Here is a 21,080-nt window from a genome sequence, read left to right as displayed (position 1 = left end):
TGCCATTGCGCGTCCACATCAGACACAACCGTTCTATTTCTTTTAAATGTAAGCCTTGCCGGTTTATATAAAGTGTAAGCCTCTTGATCAGCAAGCCAAGCGGCAACCTGCTTTCTGCTTAAAGTTTTACGGTGTCTTTTAGTGGCCTAAAATAAGGGTGTTACACCCCCAAAACTCCCAACTTCTCCGGGAGAGTAATACATTTTCTTTAGCAACCTCACCATGTCTAACCCATCTTGCTTTAAAACAAACGTATACACAAGAGCCCGTTTTTGCTTTTGTTTTTATTTAATACACAAGCGTCTATACACATCTTACTTTTTTAAAAAAAAAGACAAGCTTTTAATGCCGCAGCAAAGTAATATATGGTACAACTATACACATTTATTTAATGCATAAGCAGAGTAATATAGAGAACGGTTATACAAACTTTTTTAAAATTTATTTTACAATACATCTTAATCAATATTTTTTTTTGAGCCTTTAGGGTCAGAAGCTGGCATGTAAGAAGTTTTATAATCCATTTTATGAACCCTGCTACACACAGATCGGCCAATGTTGGCTGCCACCTCCTTTGACAGGTCTACCAGCAAGGCCACCGGGTCAGATGTCTCTGCAACCTCCCTAATCATTTTTACAACTTCGGTTATAGTTTCAGTGGTTATGTTAAGCTTTTTCAGTTTGTAGCCTTCGGCTATAATTATATTTATAAGCTGGGCCACATTCAGTTTAGAAGAAATACGTCTAATCTGATGAAATACTTCTGAGCGACCCCAAAAGATACAAGGGTGACTAAAAGGGTTGGGCTCATTTACCGCACAGGTCTGCACAGTTTTCCAAAAGTTGTTTTTTCAAACAGTGGTAAATGGCTTTTACTACAACGGCCCTAATAATATCGGCCATAACATCATCTTCGCAGCTCTTCTGGTCGCCCTCCTTATTTTTACAGACTTTTTTTTTTAAATCTTGCTTCACGCAAAAACAACAGGTGCATATCACGGTTATTCTGCTTAAAGGCCGCCTCTCTTTATCCTCTTCATCCTCTGAAGATGTCTGTCAAAAACAAAGTAAAAATATGTTTTAAATTCTTTGTTGCAAACCTTTAAAAATAAAAAAGCCCTACAGTTTATTCGTGCTACCTCAATCGTACCCTCGTCTGATTCTGAATCATCATCATCATCATCCCCGACTGATGCACCGTTGGGCCTTGTGGCACCTTCCTGTTATTAAACACAAACATATAGCCTTGTTTAACCTCCCCTTATATATGTTTATATTTATATTTCTTTTAAAATTTTCTAAGTAACTTTTACCTCATCATGTTCTTTTGGTTCTACAGTTGACAACCGCTCGCTGCACCCGCTGTTTGTGTTGTTTGTTTCTGAATCACCACTGGCGGGAGCTCCGTCGATCATCGTTTTGGCAACCTATTATTAAGCACAACCGTATAGTAATGTTTAACCAGTGGCTTACATATATATATATATATTTTTTTTCTTTCAAATAATTTAAGCTGTTTTTACTTCCTCATGTGTTTCTGGTTCTGCACCTGTCGACCACTCGTCACACACCAGGGTAGTAATCTTGTACGGACCCGGCTTGGTTATCTGTCCAAAAATACAAAAAAATCATTTTTTAAGAGCGTAAATGAAATAACATTTAACCATTGATATTTATAAAACATTTGTAATTTTTCATTAATTTGTTATAAAAAGGGTCTTACCTCTGCCTTCGAGTCAGCTTTCTCCAAATCCGACAACAAATTTTTTCGCACTTTATCCTTTTCTCTTTTACAAATGGCTGTGGCTCCATAAAGTCTTCCTCTTTCTTCGGTTCAATTTCAGGATGAAACACGGGGTTCCGCAATGGTCCTGCCTCGTTAGCAAAATAAGCGTAAAGAGGCCTTCTCTTCTGAACACGTACTGGTGCACCCAGGGGCAATTCCGGCTTCTTGGCTTCAGTAGGTGTCTTGTACATGGACACGTCTTTGTGTCCAGGCTCCCAGTTTTAAAGGCCCACTCACAAAAATACGTGTTTTTATACACAGGGCCAAATGCTTATTGGTTAGAGTTTTTCAAATAACCCACCACGCAATAGTTCATTTCTAAAAGGTTCTTGTTTAAAATCTTGGGACTACAGGATTGGTTTAACAAGTGCATTTTGTGACCTAGCTGTAAAACAACCTCTGATTGGTTCACCAAAAGGTGGGGCTAGCTCCCTAGGCTCGTCACCCAGAACAGCTATCATTTCACTATCAACAGTCGCTGGGGTAGGATGTTTCGCTCTGCATGTGTTCAGTAACACAGACTCTCTTACTGCTTTATTTTTTCCTCTCTTTCTATTCTTGAATAACCTGTCTTTACCAGCCTCTCTCCTGACTCAACCTCCCCAAAAAACCTTTCTTTCCTTTTTTTCTCTAAACCTTACTCAAACTTTCTTTTTTCGTCTTTACACTCTCTCACTCTCTTCTTTCAACTTTTTCTCTCCATGTACCCAAGCACAAACACACACAACACTACCCCTGCTCAAACACACACACAAAATTTTTCAAAATGGCCGACGGTGCCAAACTTTGGCGCCACCGGAAATGGGATGGGAAGGCGGGGACATAAGCCCTAAATGGGCCATAATTGGGCATACAGACCTGTCAAAATTGCATGGTGATAAATGCTATCGAACCGTATACTACTCAGCATTATAAAAAAAACAAAAAACAACTTTAAGTGCATTTTTCAACCAGATTTTGAAAACTAGTGGCCAAAATCCCCACCACCACCACCAGTGAAGTGATTTTTTTTTAATCCCCAGGCAGGGGAGAAAGGAAGAAGCCACAGATGCAAAGCAGGGAGAGCATGGACCTTAGTTTGTTTCCAGGAAATTCTCTCAAGGCTGGTGAAAAGTGGGAAAACCTACTTCTTTGATACTTCTCAATGAATTGGGATGCCCCACGTAAAATTGTCTATTTTCTATTCTAGGTTCAAGGAAATAATCCAGAACCCATCACAGTATTTTGTTGACCGGTTTCCAGATCTGACATTTTATGTCTATGAGCATTTGCGCTGTGTGGACAGAGGTTGGTGGGATTTAATTACCTATTTGGTAAATACCTCCAGTTTGGGAATTCAAATTAATCAGTTTATTTTCACAACTGAATAACAAAAGCACGCTCTGCCAGTCTTAATCAGAATGGAGAGAAGGCCTTCATTGGCCCCAAGGCCGATGTATCTTTATGAAAGCTCTCGATTCCTTGCATCATCTCTTCTCTCTTCACAGTTCTAGATGCACTCCCCTCAAAAAACTTGGGAGGCTGAACTGGAGACCTCCAGAGCTAAATGCATGGGCTGCTACAGCTTGAGCTAAAGTTCTCTAGGTGGGGTTGTAACAGACTCTTATCCTCTGTGTATCAAGCCCAGAAGAGGACCTGCACCACTAGTTGGTTACACCTGCCCCACAGAGGCCAGGGGCGACATGAGCAAGCAATCCCTGGCCTCCTCATAGCGTAACCCTCATGTAGCCAGGCCAAGGGGGCATTGGGAACTTCTTGTTCACTCCTGTGTGAGGCCTGTTTACAACCAAGGTCTAAGCCAGCGGTTCTCAAACTTTAGCAATCCAAGGACCCCCATTTTGATTTAAAAATTTTTAGGGACCCCAAGCCCCCCCACTCAGCCCTTGCCCCACCCCTTCTCTGAGGCCCTGCCCCCTCTCAGGGCCATCCCCCCCTTTCCTCCCTCGCTCGCTCTCCTCCACCCTCGCTCACTCTCACCAGGCTGGGGCAGGGGGTTGGGGTGCAGGAGGGGGTGCAGGCTCTGGGAAGGAGTTTGGGTGCGGGCTCTGGGAGGAAGTTGGGGTGCAGAGTGCAGGAGGGGGTGCAGGGTGCGGGCTCTGGGAGGGAGTTTGGGTGCCAGCTCTGGGCTGGGGCAGGGGGTTGGGGTGCAGGAGCGAGTGAGAGGGGCGGCGCTTACCTCAGGCGGCTCCAGACAGGCACATCCCTCTGGCAGCAGCTCCTGGGGGGGGAGGGGGGCAGAGGGTCTCAGTGTGCTGCCCCTGCCTGCAGGCACCACTCCCGTAGCTCCCATTGGCCGCAGTTCCCGGCCAATGGGAGCTACACAGTCAGTGCTTGGAGCGGGGCAACGTGTGGAGACTCCTCCCGCGCCCCCCCCCCCCGGGGGCTGCAGAGACGTTGCTGGCTGCTTCCGGGAGCAGCTCAGAGCCAAGGTCCCCACTCCTCCTCCTCTCTCCCAGCACCTCCTTCACGTCGGGGAACAGCTGTTCCCCGACATGAAGGAGGTGCTGGGAGGGAGGGGGAGGAGTTTCTCAGCGGGACCCGTGGACCCACTGGAGTATCCTCAGGAACCCCCAGCGGTCCGCGGACCCCAGTTTGAGAAACACTGGTCTAAGCTACCAGGGTGTAAATGCCCCGGGCCCAGAAGTTCTCTAGCATCTCCAAAAAGGTGATCAGAGTGAGAACAGGAGATGGATTCAGAGGCTCATGTTGTGTGTTTAGAGTCTGAAGGGAAAGGAATTCACCGTGGAGGTTGCTCTGCTATTTTTATTTAGAGGCAGACAGAAGGGCACTAGGAACACATCTAGCAAACAAAACCTTTTATTCTCTGCACTTGCTAGCATCTGAGCAGAAAGTTTCTCTGTGCATGTGCATGTTGCTTGAAACTCAGAACTTTTTTCAGCCATTGCAGCGTCCACTAACAACATCGGAGCACTAGGCTTCCCGCTGTCTCTGTGGAGGGGGAAAACACTTTACATCACAGGCTGCAATGACCTCTGGGCAGTTAGCAAGCGAGAAGGATAGTGGGGGACAGATACAGCTCCCTTAGGCCTTGTTTACCACTGGGGATTTCAGCCAGCGCGGTAGCTGCACTAGTGTAGACAGGCAAAGAGGCTTTAAACTGCGGTTAGGTTAGCAATGATGCAGCTTGCCCTGGCTTCAAGCAGTGTCAAGCTCCCCCAGTGCAAATTGCAGCTTGCAGAGCATTTGCCTGCCCACACTAGGGGTTTGCACTGGTGCAGCTACCTGGGTGGCTGGTGACTGGTGGCTGTAACTGGGGCATATCCCCAGGGTAGACAAGGCCTTACAGAGAGACCAGAGTCTCCTGCAATGTTGCTTCAAAGGCACAGAGGGGGCCCGCTTACTTTGTGTAAGTTGTTGGAACAACTCCCTCTGAGAACTGGGACAAGAGCATTACACCCAGGGAATCAATACGTCCAAGCAGCAAACCTATTAATTATTATTTACTGGTGTTACGGAAGTGCCTAGTAGCCCCAGTCATGGACCACAGCCCTAGGAGCTGGACAAACACAGAACAAACAGACAGCCCCAGCCCCAGCGAGCTTAGAATCTCAAGATGAGACAACAGATGGAGATGGACAGACAGGAAAGTACAAGGAAACAATAAGACAATATTGTCTAAATAGACTAGACAGCCCCAGGCTGGGGGAAGGGGTCTAACACACAAGCGGAGCGATCAGCGGGATGGCAGCAAACGTCATGTTCGTTCCACAACTATTTTGGGCCTGGGTGAGGGGTGGGTTTACTTAGGAGGGGATCAGCCAAATGGAAAGGGGGGTGAAGGGGACAGGGCAGGGGAGGAGAAGATAAGGGGGGCAGGTGTGGACTAAAGGTGAGGTGAAGATACTGTGAGGAGAGGGAGGGAGGGTTGGAGCAAACAGCCAGTCAGGGCCGGGAAAGTCAGAACCGGCTACAGTTTTGACTGCGATGTCTAGAGGTCCCTGCTTCGGCTGCTCCTGCCCCGCTGGCTGGAGTTTCTGGCTGGCTGCTCTCTGCTATTGTCCCCCAAGTGGAGGAGTGGGCAGGCACTGCCTGTCCTAGTGCCTAGGCCTATCTACCTACCTCCCGTGACCTTTCTTTCTTTTTTTGCTTCCACTTATTTCTTTATGGGGGAAGGGGCCAGTGATTAAAGAACATTATTGAAGGCAGAAGATGCCATCATTGTCCACAGCCAAGGACTATGAGAACAGGTGTTGTGCAATCCATAGGTCTGCCAAAGCACCTAATGCCTGAACTGCCACAATCCCTGATATTCTAGTCCAGACCTCCCACCACAGCCCTGCTAGTGCACCTCAGTCCTGACCTGCAGCACTGCCTCCGGGTGCAGAGTTGCTCTCACTCAAACCGTGAAAACGGGGATGGATTAAGATGGCTTTTTAGAAGCATCTTGAAGCTGTTGCCTGAAGGAAAAAGAGCAAGAACGTCAGGCAATGCCAATCCAAGATGGGCAGGGGACAGGAGGGCACCGACCCTGTACTATACAAATGCACTGGAATTGCAACAAAGCTGAGAAGCCAACAATTCCATCCACCCCTAGCTGGGGTTACTTTCCCCACTCTTCATTGTGCCTAGGGTAGGTTGTGGGGACAGGGAGTTGGCATGCCCACACAATTTGTACTCAGCCTAGGAAGCGAGTGATTTCCCATCTCATGCTGGGCACTCGTACCGGGTCTGGACGGAAGGAGATGAGGTTTCCCAGTCATTACCTACCCAATCTGTTGGGTCACGCAGATGCCAGATGGAGGCTTTTTCCAGTTGAGGCTTCCAGACGATGCTGAGACAAAACCCGAGAGAACTTTCCATCATGAATTGAAAATCATCCTGCAGGCCCCCTCCACACAAGCAACCAGCAACATTCTAACATCTAAGCCTTTTTTTTCCTGGGCAGATAGGAAGGTGAACTCAAGAGAAAGAGCATTCATAACTTCTCCTTGGGGTAAAGAGATCAGCAGGGGGACGTGATGCTCCCAAGGTGGCCTGGCAACATCTACGCAGGTGCAGGGCTGGATTAACTTTTTGTGGGCCCAGCGCCAAACATATTTGTGGGCCCCCATTGGGAAAATAGGGCATGTGCTGGGGGGTGGTCCGCAGAGCGAGGGGCCGGTTGGGGGCAATGAGGCGCAGCGGGAATGGCCCCACTCAGCCTAGCACAAGGGCACTGTTTACAAACCCACAACTGCTAGACGCACACTGGCCCGCCCAGTCCTGGCTGCCAGTGTGCCCCTTCCCCACTGCCCCCCTGCCCAGTGCCCTGCCCTTATGCCCAGCACCCCCTTACCCAGAGACTTCCCCCACAGATCCCTATGCCCAATGCCCCCGGACCCGCTATGCCCAGCACCCCCTGCCCAGAAACCCCTCCTGCTGACGTCCCACCACAACTGCACAGCATCCTGCACACCATACCCCCTGCCCAGCTCCCCCAACCACAGATCCCCCACTGTCCCTCACCCCCTTCACAGTCCCACCATCACAGCTGTACAGCACCCCCATTCCTGAGGGAATGCTGCATCAAATTCTGTGCATAATATTTTAAAATTCTGCAATTTTTTTTTTTACAATAAATAAATGTGGAAGCTCCACCATGGCAGTGGGGAGCACAGGTCACTGGCTGCCTGGAGGTGGGAGAATAACCTGCAGTCTCCCCCGCCCCCCTGGGACAGGGACTTGGCAGCGAGGCTGAACCTGACCCTGACACAGCACAAGGGCCAGGCCTGCCACAGAAACACCCTGGGGCCCTGCCCCTTTTGCACCAGGCACACACCAGATATGGGCAGCGAGGCTCAGCCTGGCAGCAGGATCCAAGTGCAGAGGGACTTAGTTTGGGGGGATCCAGATGGGGGTAAGAGGGTTCTGTGGGGGGGGGGTAAGAGGGTTCTGTGGGGGGCAGTCTGGGTGCAGGCAGCTCAGTGTGGGATCTGGATGCACAGAGAGGTTCCAGGTGCAGGGGCAATGGCAGTCTGCAGGGGGGACCAAGTGAAAGTGGTTGGAGCTCAGCGGGGGGAGGGGGGGAGGGGTCTGGGTGCAGGGAAGGTGGGGTTTATTTGGGTGGGGGTCCAGGTGTAGGTGGTTGGGGCTCAGTGTGGAGGGTGTCTGGGGGGGCTCATCGGGGGTGGTATGGATGCAGGGGAGGTGGGTGTTTGTCAGGGTGAGGGCTTGATGGGCCTGTTTAACAGAGGAGCCCCAGCTGCTGCCAAGGGGATCCGCATGTTGGATCCCTGCTTTCCCTATCCCCTTCTCCTCCCCATCCCATGCCCCTTCCCCACCACTCCATCTCCTCCCCATCCCACCCCCTTCATTTCCCACTGCCTCTTTCCCCCTGCCCCCGCTTCCCCTTCCCGCCGCCCAGTGAGTGCAGGGTGCGCCCGACCCCTGCTGCAGCCCCCAGCCAGGACATAGCTCAGGGGAAGGGGTGGAGTGGGGGTGGGCCTGGGGCAGAACAGGGGTGGGAAGAGGTGGGGTGGGGCAGCTTTCCTGGCTGGCTCAGCCGGCCGGGGAATCAGGCTGGCTGGGGCCCCTTCTGACTCTGGGCCAAGCACCATGTTGCCATGGTAAACCCAGTACTGTGCAGGTGGGGTCAAGAATAACTAGAGACAGGAGAGTCTGATTTCCCAGGCTCCTTCCTCATCACTAGGCACTCGTTTCCCAGGTCAGAGAGCCTCAGGGGCAAAGTTACTTACACTTTTGCTCTGTAGAAGAATCCACTTCCTCCCGAGGCTGAGGTAGCAGCAGCTGGATCCCCTTGAGTAGCGTGAACCTAATGATTGGATAGTCCTCTATTGAAAGAGGAGGCAAAACAATACACCACAGTAACTTCTCCAGAAATGGGATCCTCCTCTAATGCATCCAATAGATTCCCCCTTCCTCTGCTCTACCACCCAGCTGCTCCCACACAGATTCGCAGACTTCATCAGCTCCTTTCGTCTGGATTGGCAGACAGGGTTGAGGAGGGACTGGAGAGTGAGATTGGATTCCCCTCCCCATCCCATATTAAATGACTGGAATGTGACATAGACACGTATCCTTGGGCAAGAGGGGGAAGGAAGTGGCTCAGGGTAATCCAACAAGCATCTCATTTGATGTTGTTGTAGCTTGTTCTCCTTGAACATCAGGCACAGTCAATGAAACAAGATGAGAGGACGAATGAATAACAGAGGGAACCACCTCCTGCCCTAGGTTCTGCTGCAGCAGTGGTGAACAACTGGGGTAGGAGCTACTGACTATCCCATGCGTGGTACAGGTCTTGAAGGATAGGAGGTGGGGCCTTGTGTTTAGTCAGATGTTGTTCAAGGTGGTTTGTTTGGTTGTGTGAATGGAGGGTGGTACAAAGAGGAAGGTGGTACAAAGACACACAGCTTTACACACAGCCACATGGTTTAACATATTGCCACACACGCCCAGCCACATCCATAGTCCAATATATACACGCAGCCAGCCAGCTGGTGTATGTACAAGAACAGTGTGTTTGCTCTACAAATTGTAGGATGAAGCACTATCTTCAGCTTCATGTGGCAGATGTCATTTGAATTTCTCCCTCCCTGAATTAGCAATCTGAAGTTCGGAATTATATTTTTTTTTCAAGGTTTCCTAAAGAAGGTACTTCACCACATCCTCAAAGGCTACAATCCCAGCTGAGACATCGCTTTGAGCACCAGAAACTGCCCAATCCTCTGCTGATGACAAAATAAGGCACAAGCGGAGCAACAGTGACACTATGTGGCCAGATGGAAGAAAAATTCAAGTCTCTTCCTTGGGAATTTCCCAGAAAGAGAGGCACCCAAGGGGAGTGGGGTTGGGAAGAGAGATGATATGCTGTGATACATTACTCTGCTCAGCTGCTTCTTTGCAGTGAATGTAATCCCAGAAATAAACTAAAGTTTATAAAGGTGCTTTTGTGTGATCAATATATATTTAGGATATTTTTCCTAGTAATTTTAGAGTTCTTTTTTAAAAAACTATTTAACCCATCCTGTCAGTAACCTCATTAGGTAAAGCTTTTACTTTAGGGTGTGATCATGATCAGGAAGGTATCTTGACAAAAGTCAGCAGAAACAGTTCAGTTTGCAAGTCGAAACAAGATTTTTCTGACTGCCTAAAATACACTTTTATCCTGGGTTTGGAAATCCAGCTGGGTATTTTCCCCTCCTCATACAATGACACCAACAATACAGATTCTGCCATCGGAGATTGGCTGGCAAGTGTGTGGATGACATGAAGCAGAAGTGAATCTGCTTTGCTCTCCCACCACTATCTCAGCTTTGCAGTGCGGACACTGGTAACAACTACAGATGGTTCTTCTCATTTAATGGGCAGCTCTAGAAACTGACACAAACACAGCGAGTAGCTATAACACAGAGGTCAGAGTGATTTATGTGTCGTCCTCTGCCAGATCTAGTGAGGATGTTAGTCTGTTAAAGGCCCTAGCTACAGAGTTTGGATTCTACTAGGGGCCCCAGTCCTGCAAGGAGTTTTGTGCAGGCACAGGGGTTTGGCCAATTGGCACTCCTTGCCGGATTATGGCCAGGATGGGATGGAACAAAATGCCATTTCAATGTATTCCATTTGCTGTCCTGTCCAGTCCAGAGCAACACTTGAATACTGGGATAATGATTGGTCACATCTGAAAGCATCATGGTTTTTAACACGAACTCTGGTGCCTGGGAGTGGACAGCATGGAACAGAAATAGTTAATGACTGTAATAATTTGCATGTACTGCATATAACTCTCTCCATAAAGCTTTTTATGAAGATTTGTTTACCCTCCCAAACAGCCCTGTCAGGTAGATACCCTAAGTCTTTTTATGTGCAATTGAAATTTTGACTGATGTCTGGCTGAGAATAATCATGTGATGAATCAAATTTTGTCTGCCTCCTCGGGAGGTCAATAATCCTGATTTTGGGACTAGAGCCATGATGTATTGAGGAGCTGGTCTCAGAAGCCCCCTGATAAACATTCTACAAACAAATAAGGAAGAGAGGTTGGCATGGTTACACATAGTAACTTCCACTTTGAGTGAAAATAAGATTTATTGTTCCTTGGGATAAATATTGAGCTCTGTTTGGCCTGGATCAATACATCTTGATATGCATCTCAACAGACATCAATGGGCTTGATTCAACACTCAGATCAATAAAGCCACATAAAACTGCTATAACAAAATAGAGAATCAAGGCTCCAGATCTTCATTTTATATGCAGGGAAACTGAGGCACGGCAGTTGCATGACTTGACCAAGGTCATTCAATGATGGAGTAGAGAGAATAGACCCCTAGACTCCTGACTCTCCGTTTTCTATTCTAACTATTAAAGAAAATAAAACAAACTCTCTCTTTTCATAAAAAAATGATTATTTTGATTAAAAGTGGTAAGTCAATTAGAAAATTGCCACATGAATATTCAGTGAGGAATCCAAGGTGTCAGAGGGAGTGACAACCACTTCAGTGCTAATGTCTTAGTATCATTTCATAGTTTGGTTCTTAAATGAGCTGGTACTAAGTGCCAGGCTGAGGAGTGAAAATTGTCCCTGATCCCTAGGACAAAGTACTCTATACCAGTCACTCCACTTCACATCTGAACTCTAGTGAGTATCACCCCCAAGCCCTGACTGCAGCTTCTCTGCATTGTAAGTGCTCAGTTCAGCCCTGGTGTAAAGCCACTGATGTCAGCGAAGTTACATGAGAGATGAATCACTCCTCAATCTGCTTTCATCTCCGAACTTGGCTGGGAGCAAATTCGCAAACCAGAATGACTTTAGTTTAATTTCTGTTTTGAAGGGTTGAATATTTTTTTGGGACGTGGTATAAGGAATCTAGTGTGTTTATCGTGGAGAAAGTGCAATTGATGGATATGACCCTGATTTGACTTTCTGTATTCAGTAGCAGATGTACAGTTATGGGACTTACCACGGAGGGGTTTTCATGTGCTATCTAGGAGGGAATGAAGGGAGAGGCTCTAGCTGTTTTGAGACCATCATGCTGATTGAAAATGATCTCCAACATAGGAAGATAGGAATTGCCAGATCAATATTAATCCATCAATTCTTGTCTTCTGCTTCAGTTACAGTATCTGTATCATTATCTGATGTTTCACAAAAAAACCTCCCCTAGACAATTGTGCAGCACTTTACCTGGAGGAAGATTCCTTCCTGACCTGATCCAGTTTACACCACGAAGCATGGCAGCTGCCTGATCTATGCAAATGCTCACCAAATAAAGGTATTTTAATATCAAATTTTGCCTCTCATACAGAACCACTGGGGAGCCGCTACCTGAGGCATTAGAGGATGGGCAAGGCTGAGAGGAGTAACGTGCAGCATACGTGACACGGCGAACACATCAGAGAAAGAGAGGATGAGGAAGAGGCAGTCTCAGCTTACCCCCACTGAAGATACTGGATGTTCTAGGCGATGCCTTAGCAGGGAGCGGAGAGAGTTTTTTTTTTATCTTCGGGTACCTGCGGAAGGATTCCATTGCCTTCCAGTTACAGTATCTGTAGGGGAAATGCTAAGGTCAAGGACAGACAGCAAATCAAGTCTAACACATTTGAGGAATACAGCTAGCAATAATGTTCCTTTTGGACTTACATGTTCTTTGGAAGGAAGGAAGGCGAGAAAGCGCCCGACACCCACCTCTGCACCCCCCTCGCCCAGTCCAAAAGAGAGGGATTTTTACCTTTTCCAGAAGTGTATCAGAACCGGGAAGACGTTCAGCAAGGCCACATGATAGAGGCTGCGATCCAGGACTCCTTTGGAAACTAAATTCCGGATTAAATCTTTCTGGCCCTCAGAAATGTTCACCTGGCCACAGAACAGAGACCACTTCACAAATGGGGCGTAAGGCACAGGTGGCATCCCTACTGAATCCCAGAGAGAAACACCCCTAGTAACTCCCCCCGCCCTCACACCTTCCAGGATTCTGCATTCCACTTATAGAGCCCTGGTCACAGTTCAGAGCTCTCCAAGCAGGGTCTCGGTTTATTTCCTGGCTAACTAGCCAAAATCCAAAGGAATCCCCTTTCTGCCCCTTCCCTCACCATGCTTTTAAAAGGGATTTAAAAAGAAATGTGGTTAAAACAGCAGTGTGCCATGGGGAGGTGCAGCGTAACGGGGAGGGAGAGTATGAGTGATCTCTAGTGAATACAGACCAAAAGGCTCTTCTCTATTGACCGTAAAGCCAGCCACTGTGTCTCAGCCCTGACCAGAGGGGCCCATGTCTACATGGTCGTTCGGTCGCCATGCCCACTCACTCACTCTCTCTGGATTACCAGTTAGCATCAGTTGTGAGAGTGGTTTTGGTGATCATGGACACTCTCCATTAGGACCTGGATTGAAGCTAACAACTTACTTCGCACAATGTCAAAGTCATCAGAATTGCAGTATGTTCAGCCGGAGCAGATTGAAACCTGGGTCCCATTATTAATTCCCTGAGCCAGACACCCCCCAGTCCATAAGGCTCTCAGGTGATGATTTGCAAGCCCCAGGCCTCCCTGGTAGTGAGCGTGCAGGGCGTGTTACAGCCTCCTACCCGCAGTTTAGGAGCGACTTCGGAGTTCAGGAAGAGTTTGGTGATTGTAGCCACTTTGGTCTTAAGAAAGGTGACGTCCCTCTCGGTGTACAACCCGCAGGCTGCGAGCACTGCGGCCGAATCAGCCAGGTGACAAAACCTGCCAGGACAAATGGAAGGGGACGTCTAAGAGAGAAGCTGTGGGTGTGGCTGTCTCCTCAGACTCTGATACAACATGTGGCTTTTAGCTGAGATTTTCTAAGCCACTTAGGGGATTTTGATGCCCACTTCCCACTAACATTCACCCCCTGCCCTGTGGCACATGTCTTCCTCCAAAGAGGGTGTGATAGGGTGTATATGCCACACTGGTATAGAAAGGGCTAACTGGAGCCAGAGAGCAATGAATGCATCCAGTTGCACCTGGAGGATGGGCCAGGTCCAATTAAAGATGAAGCCTAGCTAGAGAGGCCTGTGGGCCAATGGCAGGATTTCAGGGCAGTAGAGGAAAGAGGAAGCCCAGGGATGGAGATGGGGGAATAGGCCTTGGGGATCCTCTCCTGACATGAGAACCCTGGAACAGGCCAGGAGAGACATTGGGAAGACAGAGGGGTGGAGCAGTCCCTCCGAAGGGAGCTCTGACAAAGAGGAACAGGACTTCCAGGAGGAGAAACTCGGGGAAGTATCGCTCACCACAAGAAATGGAAAGGACTCTGCAGAGCCCAGAAAGGGGCAGCGGGAAGTCCAAGGTAGGAAGCACTCAAATGAGGAGTCTGGGGGAGTGGACCTTGTCTGCTTCCACAGGGTCCCTGGATTGGAACCCAGAGAAGAGGGAGGGCCTGGGTTCCCCTCCTGGCCACTGAGGAAGGTGGCATGATACCTCCATACAAAGAGTAGGGACTCTGGGAAACCTGGAGACAAGGGGTGTAAAGACCACTGGGCCTAGGGTCAGGGCTGGAAACCTGATCTAAGGACATCAGGCTGGTGTTTGCAGGACTTTCTGCTACCCCGGAAGGGGTGGGACTGGACATGGCCTGGCCGGAGGGTTGAGTCACCGGAAGAGGCAGACCACCACTAGGCTGGAACAGCTGTCCTGCAGTGGGTGCCAGACCAGAGCCTGCTACACCACACCTGGCCAGCGGTGAGTCACTCTATGACAGAGGGGGGTGGAGGGTGGTGGATGGCATAAAGGTTCCCGGATACTTTCATAGGGGCAACTACACCTCAGCAGAGGGATTGTCTTGTGCTTCCCACCCCTCCCATTGGCCATCATGACATCCCCGTGGCAGCTCCAGCAGGAAAATACCAAATGTCAAACCAGGAGCAGCAGCCAGTAGTGTGTAACTTGCCCGCTGTCTGCAGGCCACCAGCAGTGCACGGGTCACAGTTAGGGTAACGCAATGCCGACACAGGCAGCATGGCTTAACTTGTCCCACCCCTTAAACAACCTCCTGCCATGGAGACACATAGCTTGTGTCACCGCCATTCCTGTGCTGGCTGGGAGAGTGAAAGCGAGCGTCCTTCAGTGTTCTGTTACTGCTGCTCCCTGATCAGCCAACAGGTGTCGCTGCAGAGCACTCAGCAACAGGTACTCGTTCACACCAAGACTCCCTTCTGGCTGTGCAAAGGGGGCTTTTTTGTGTAAAGGAACAGGCCTTTGAGTCTTGTCTCTTTGCCCTGGGAGCAGAGTTCAGTACCTCCCAGCACCACATCACTGCAGTGTAAGCAACAGATCAGCTGAGTGCCCAGCAGACTAGCGTGCGGTGCTGCTCTGTCTGAGCTAGCCCATCAGGCCAGGGATTTTATCCCTGCAAGACCGGAAGAATCCCAAGGTATTTGAAACAAACGGACAGGGCGGGCAGGCTTACTTCTCAATCTCCAGGTAAAAACTGAGGTCGTTGACCAGGAAGTTGATGGAAATGTGCCGCTGATTAAAGAGCCGGCGCTTCACCTGTATCACCTCCACATCCTCTCCCGTGCTGGCAGCCGGCACAGCCTGGCGGGGGCTAGCCATGGCAATGGTACTGCGCATGGAGCTACTGGGCAAGTCTGAGTGAGGACAAGGGAAGACCTGAGCAACTCATCTCCCTCAAGCTCCTGCGACCCAGATGTTGGGTAAATTGATAGAGAGACAGTACGTGCATGAGACAGGGAGGTGACAGGGCCAGCACTAATGGGATTGATCCACACCTCATTTCAATCCCACGTGTGTCTCTCTATCAATTTACCCAATCCCCCGACAATGCAATCCTGTACCCGGCCTAACCCCCACCTAAAGTGCTCTACTCTTCTGTCTACAGTTTGCTGCTGGTGTCTCTGGCCCTGTAATCCTCAACCTGTACACTTCCCCCAGTACACACAGGGCTCATCCAGAGCCCTTCTAGTTCACATTACTCTCTAATCCCCATACCCCTCCTGCCCCCCAGCGCTACCCTAAATCACAAGGAAAGAACTTACATTAGTGCTGCACCCTAAACCAGCACATGGAGGAAATGCTCACAGCTGAAGCCAGGTACTAAGTCACTGCACAGACTTACTGAACAGACAAGAAGCAGCTGGTGGGTGCTGTCTTCAGATGAGCTGAAAACGTAAGGCGTAGGCAGCTTCCAGGTGGGTTATGCAGTACAATTAGTGCTTTAAACAGTTAGGACCTGATTTTTCATTATAGTACCTAATGGGTGCCTAAATTAGGCTGCCCAGCTCCTCACATGGGTGCTCAAATAGCACGAGCTGCATAAAATGCCACTTTGAGTGGCCAACTGCAGAGCTGCCTGCCCAGGTTAGCAAATGGGATTTCCCCTTCTCCAGTGGCTAACTTCTTGCTGGGTTGGAGCAAATTCTTGCTATGGAGAGAACAACCCAGCTGCTTCACTCCCTCTGAGCAAGCTGGTATCCTGGCCTCTTATATGCCTCCAACAGAGAACTCTCGGGTAAGAAAATGACGGCAGGGGACAAGCTGCCAGGTTTCTGCTATTGCCTCCCCTAGAGTCTGCTCACCCCAGGCGGCAACAATGGTAGGCAGGAGAATGAGCAGGATCTGGACATACTTTCTTTTTGATTTACGAGCTCCCTCCGGAGAAAGTCCTCAAAGTCTTTGCGGGATTGCCGATTGTTCATCTCCCTCCGGAACTTGCAGATGCTCCTGATGAAAGCCTGGAGCACGAACCACACTCTCTTCTGTGGGCAAAGAGCATGGAGGGTGTCAGCTTATGTACAGCACTTGGAGAGGAAGCAAGGCAGGGAACGGAGGCAGTAAGTAACGATGGGCCTGATGGGAATGCCTTCAAACTACTTATCCTGATTATTCCCTGGGGATCTGTGCCCAGGCAGACCTGCCACTCTGAATTAATGCACCAAAATGAATCCGCACATTATGTGGAATTACTGACCCCACTGAGCCACAGTCATTGCTTTTCAATGTCACTGGGCTTCAGTCAGATCCCTGGGGGACATTGCCATTAAATGAATTTCCTGACGAAAGTCAGTGGGGCTCTGCGTGGGCACAGGGGTCTGTTTGCACAGATGAGCTTATAGCCCAGGGGCTGTAGACATTAATGCTCTTGTTCTGGACAAAGACAGTTTGTTCTGCAGCCTTGCATTACCCCTCAGCCCACTGGCATCAACACATTCACAGAGAAAAGCATCCCCTCCCCACTCTCGGGCCTGTGCTCTGGGATCTAGCTGGGGTATCAGCAGGTGGAGTGCAGGCCATCCTTATTTACCAGCTTGTCCTTTATGAAGGATCCTCTTCCCTGCCTCGTGACCAAGTGAGTGTCAAAAATATCGCTCCCAGGGTACAAATCTTGGTACATCTTAAACCTGCCGGGATGGAAGAGTATTAGAGAAAGCAGAAAGAACAGGAGTACTTGTGGCACCTTAGAGACTAACAAATTTATTTGGGCATAAGCTTTCGTGGGCTAAAACCCACTTCATCGGATGCATGCAGTGGAAAATACAGTAGGAAGATATATATATACATATACACAGAGAACATGAAAAAATGGGTGTTGCCATACCAACTCTAACGAGAGTAATCAATTAAGGTGGACTATTATCAGCAGGAGAAAAAAAAAACTTTTGTAGTGATAATCAGGATGGCCCATTTCCAACAGCTGACAAGAAGGTGTGAGTAACAGTAGGGGAAAAAATTAGCCTGGGGAAATAGTTTTTACTTTGTGGAATGACCCATCCACTCCCAGTCTTTATTCAAGCCTAATTTAATGGGAGGAGACTGGCGTGAAGGCAGAGACAAGGAGGAGAGAAGTGGTGAGGGGAATGGAGGGCCTAGTCCCAGAATGCTGGATAACCCTGGATATCACTTCTATTGCTGCAGTGAAACCTGATGAGGAAGGTGAAACTGATCATCCTCTGATCCCCTCCTCACCAGCTTCTGCTGCTGCAGGGGGCCCTGCTATTCATGGGTAACCCCAGCAATGCAAGGACCAGATGAACCTGCCCCTTATAATATATCACAGACACACTAGTGTATGAAAAGTTATGAGCCACACCCTGCTGTCCTTATGCAGGTAAAACCCTCGTCAGCTCCAATGGGGGCTGTGCCAGAATATGGACTCAGCACTCTGGCCACCGCTTAGGTGTATCCTATTACGGAGTATGTGTGTGTATAACCTCCAGCAAGTTTAGCAACAATGCCATCGGCCTCTCAGGAAGTGTGATGGGGCATCCACCCCTCACAAGGCTGGAATAGGCTAAAGGGGGGCAATTAATCTTACAGGCTGCACCTGGAGGAGAGCCAGGGATGGATAACGCCTAGTGGAAGATGAAGCCCAGCTGAGCATGGGCAGGCTGGGCTTGAGTAAAACCAGGAAGCTGAGAGCAAGAGGGGGCTGCAGGGAGGGGCTCTGCAGTCACTCCCTACAGAGAAAGGGAGTTGGCAAGGGACAAGGAGTTCGAGGGGGAGCGTAAACCCTGGGATCCCGTCCTGGACTACAGACTCCGGTAAGAAGCTGAGAGGGGGGAATAGCCTCTGGGAGCAGAGGAAGCTTGGGCTGGTAAACCCAGAGGTGGGCCAGGAGATAGAGAAGTGAATTAGGAAGGAGCCCAAGGAAACAACAACAGGGTCAGAGATTGAGTAGACTGTGGTTTCTAGGCATAGGGTCCCTGGGCTGGAACTCAGAGTAGTGGGCAGGCCTGGGTTCCCCTACCAGCCATTGGGGAAGTGGCACTGGACCTGGCCTTGGCCTTGGCCTGAAAGACTGACTGACATGGCATATGGACAGCTTGTACAGTGGGACTTTAAGACTCCAGAAGGGGAGGACCAAATAGTGACCTGGCTGTAAGGCCGAGTCACAAAGAGGAAGCACCCCAAGTCCCAGAGAGATAGAGAGGTCATGGTGCAGGCAACTGCGGGAAAGGGACACCAGACCAGGTGAGAGAGAATCCCCAGACCCAGCCACAAGGAGGCACCCCAGTGGTGAGTGTACCCCGTTAAAGTGAAATAAGCCAGGACTACTCACCATTTCTCTTCCATTGCTTTCAGGACAAAGCTCTGTGCTGTGAATAGCATGGAGCTGGTGACCAGGCCAGCTTTGGGTATATCTCTGATGATGGAAGCTTGGCATTGCAGCAGTTCCTCTAGAAAAGACACACAGTCACCTCCTCTCTTCTGCACCAGACATTCTATCATTGTAAGGACCTACTGAGCCATCCATGAATCTCCATCCCTCGTGTTCACCAGGTCCAGGACCTTCATCACAATCACTACCCCCTCGACCACATTTGCCCAATACATTTTTCCTCCTTCCTTGTCATTTTCCCCTTTTATAACATCACTTTTTAACCCAAGAAGAAGTCTGCAGGCCACGTAAATACCAAGGCACCTCACACACTTTGAAAGTGACACTACTGAGCTCAAAACATCTAAAGAAGACAGTAGGGAAGAATATTTCCCTCCACTGCTAGAATCACAGGGTGAAATTCTATGCAGGAGGTCAAATTAGCTGATCATAGTGGTCTCTTCTAGAAATCTGTGTGGCAGTAAGAGCAGGAACCTCAGGAAACAGTGAGATGAAAATTAGAGTTCTTGAAGAGCAGATGCCCCACGGGTTTGGGCAGTGAGAGCTGGCAAGGCCCTGTGCACTCTGCTGCAAGCTGGATCTAAATCTTGCTGCAAGGTCCCTAGATTTGGCAGCACTATGGCACAGCAGACTGGAAATGCCAAATGAAAGGCCAGACCCTCTGCCTCCACTAAAGCCCCGTTGTGGTGCTGGAGTGATACAACGGCATCTTAAGCCAGCTCTAGGCAGGGCAGCTGAGGATGCTCCCAGTGGTCCAGAATCCTCGCCAATTTGTGTACAGTTGTATCGGGGAGAGTAGCAGTTCCTCCAGAGCCCTGCTGTGTGCCCACGTACTCCCCATGCTGCAGTAAGTGGACAATGCGCCGGCTTCCCCTTCCCTACCAATGCACCAAACAATTGAGGTGGTACAGGGGGTTGTCCTACTTTGCTGCGGGTGTGGCCCAGCAACAAATTACTATTTCCCTCCCACTCTGGAGCAATTGGGAAGTGGGGAGTGAGTTGTACCCCACAGGGGTATCTGCGGCACAATGTATGCCCGGGCCACTCCTGGGGTGGTGAGCTTAGGCACTGCCCTTTGCACAGAGAAATCATTCTAGGCTGGGGCATCCCTTTCCCTTGTAACCTTAGTGGGTGGCCTGGATCATGTTTGCCTTCCTGGGTAGCTCAGCTCTGTGGAGTAGGGAGTCTGCATACCAGCAGGCACTTTGTTGTGGAAGAAATTCTTGAGGATACTGTTGATCAAAGCTCTCTGAGCTTTGGGGTTGGACTCGGTGTTGAGCTTCTCCACTGCCTGCCAGAAGAGCAGTGGGGCTTCGGCGTTATGTTGTTTGAGGAATTGCCTGAAAAACTCCAGGTGGATGGGATTGTGCAGCACTTCCATGAGATACCTGGTGGGGAGGAGGCACTGGGTGAGAAGGCAGCACCATGGCAGGGCACTGTGCCCTGATCAAGAGCTGGAGCCCTGCGCCCGCATCTCCATTGGCATGGGGAGTTTTTGTCAGACTCCCAGTGATGGTGAGAGGGTAGAAAGCTTGGGGACCTCCGCGCAGGGGACCTGATGAAGGCACTGGCAGAGTACGTCTTCTCCGTAACAAGGGAAAACAAATGTGTGCCTCCTCCCCAGCTACTGATTCATTGAGAACCATGGGACCAGATGAACCCACTCATGGCTCAACAGCATTGGTGGAATTTACCAGACCTGGCTGCCACCAAAGGGAGCAACTGAGCCAAATACTGACCTGGGTTACACCAGTGTAAATCCTGAAGCCAGTGGAGTCATTCTGGATTTACGCTGGTGTACCAGACAGCAGAATCTGACCTAATGGCTCTGCATCTGCCATGCTTAACAGAAGATCCCAACCAGAGAACTAAAGTGGGAGCAAGGTTAATTTCACTAGAGTTCAGCTGTGCACTTGAAGGCATCTGCCCTGGCTGCCTTGGAACCCACAAGTGATCAGCAGCACCCAGGCCATATACTGCTTTGTGCTGAAGGAGAATCAGCTCAGCAGGGAATCAAACTAGACAGGCACAAGAAATAAATGAATGAGGAGAGGAGGAAGCCTTATTAATGATGCTCAACAGCTCCACCTGCTGGGTAACTAGGAGTGATTCAGCCCTCCAGGATGAAGCGGATGTTTCCTGTACAAGTAGATGAGATGTGAGATTGCATATGAGGGTACGTGGCGGGGGGGAGGAAGATCAGGGCCGGCTCCAGGCACCAGCTTGTCAAGCAGGTGCTTGGGG

General features: G+C 49.6%; 1 protein-coding gene across 1 annotated transcript in view; it reads right to left on the bottom strand.

Annotated features, from left to right (window-relative positions):
* Positions 1-6,167: 6,167 nt before the first annotated feature.
* LOC112114862 (regulator of G-protein signaling protein-like) overlaps positions 6,168-21,080 on the bottom strand; it is a 37,452-nt gene continuing 22,539 nt past the window's right edge. Inside the window, 11 exon segments of the mRNA XM_026655605.1 lie at positions 6,168-6,204; positions 6,515-6,578; positions 8,482-8,577; positions 12,177-12,289; positions 12,472-12,596; positions 13,324-13,462; positions 15,168-15,348; positions 16,347-16,476; positions 17,022-17,118; positions 18,777-18,894; positions 20,031-20,224. Of these exon segments, the coding sequence (XP_026511390.1) occupies positions 6,168-6,204; positions 6,515-6,578; positions 8,482-8,577; positions 12,177-12,289; positions 12,472-12,596; positions 13,324-13,462; positions 15,168-15,348; positions 16,347-16,476; positions 17,022-17,118; positions 18,777-18,894; positions 20,031-20,224 (1,294 nt within the window).

The sequence above is a fragment of the Terrapene carolina genome, unplaced genomic scaffold, assembly GCF_002925995.2.
Source record: "Terrapene carolina triunguis isolate 2854851 unplaced genomic scaffold, T_m_triunguis-2.0 Scaffold210, whole genome shotgun sequence".
In the NCBI taxonomy this organism is placed as follows: Eukaryota; Metazoa; Chordata; order Testudines; family Emydidae; genus Terrapene; species Terrapene triunguis.
This window is presented reverse-complemented; position numbering and strand designations above follow the sequence as displayed.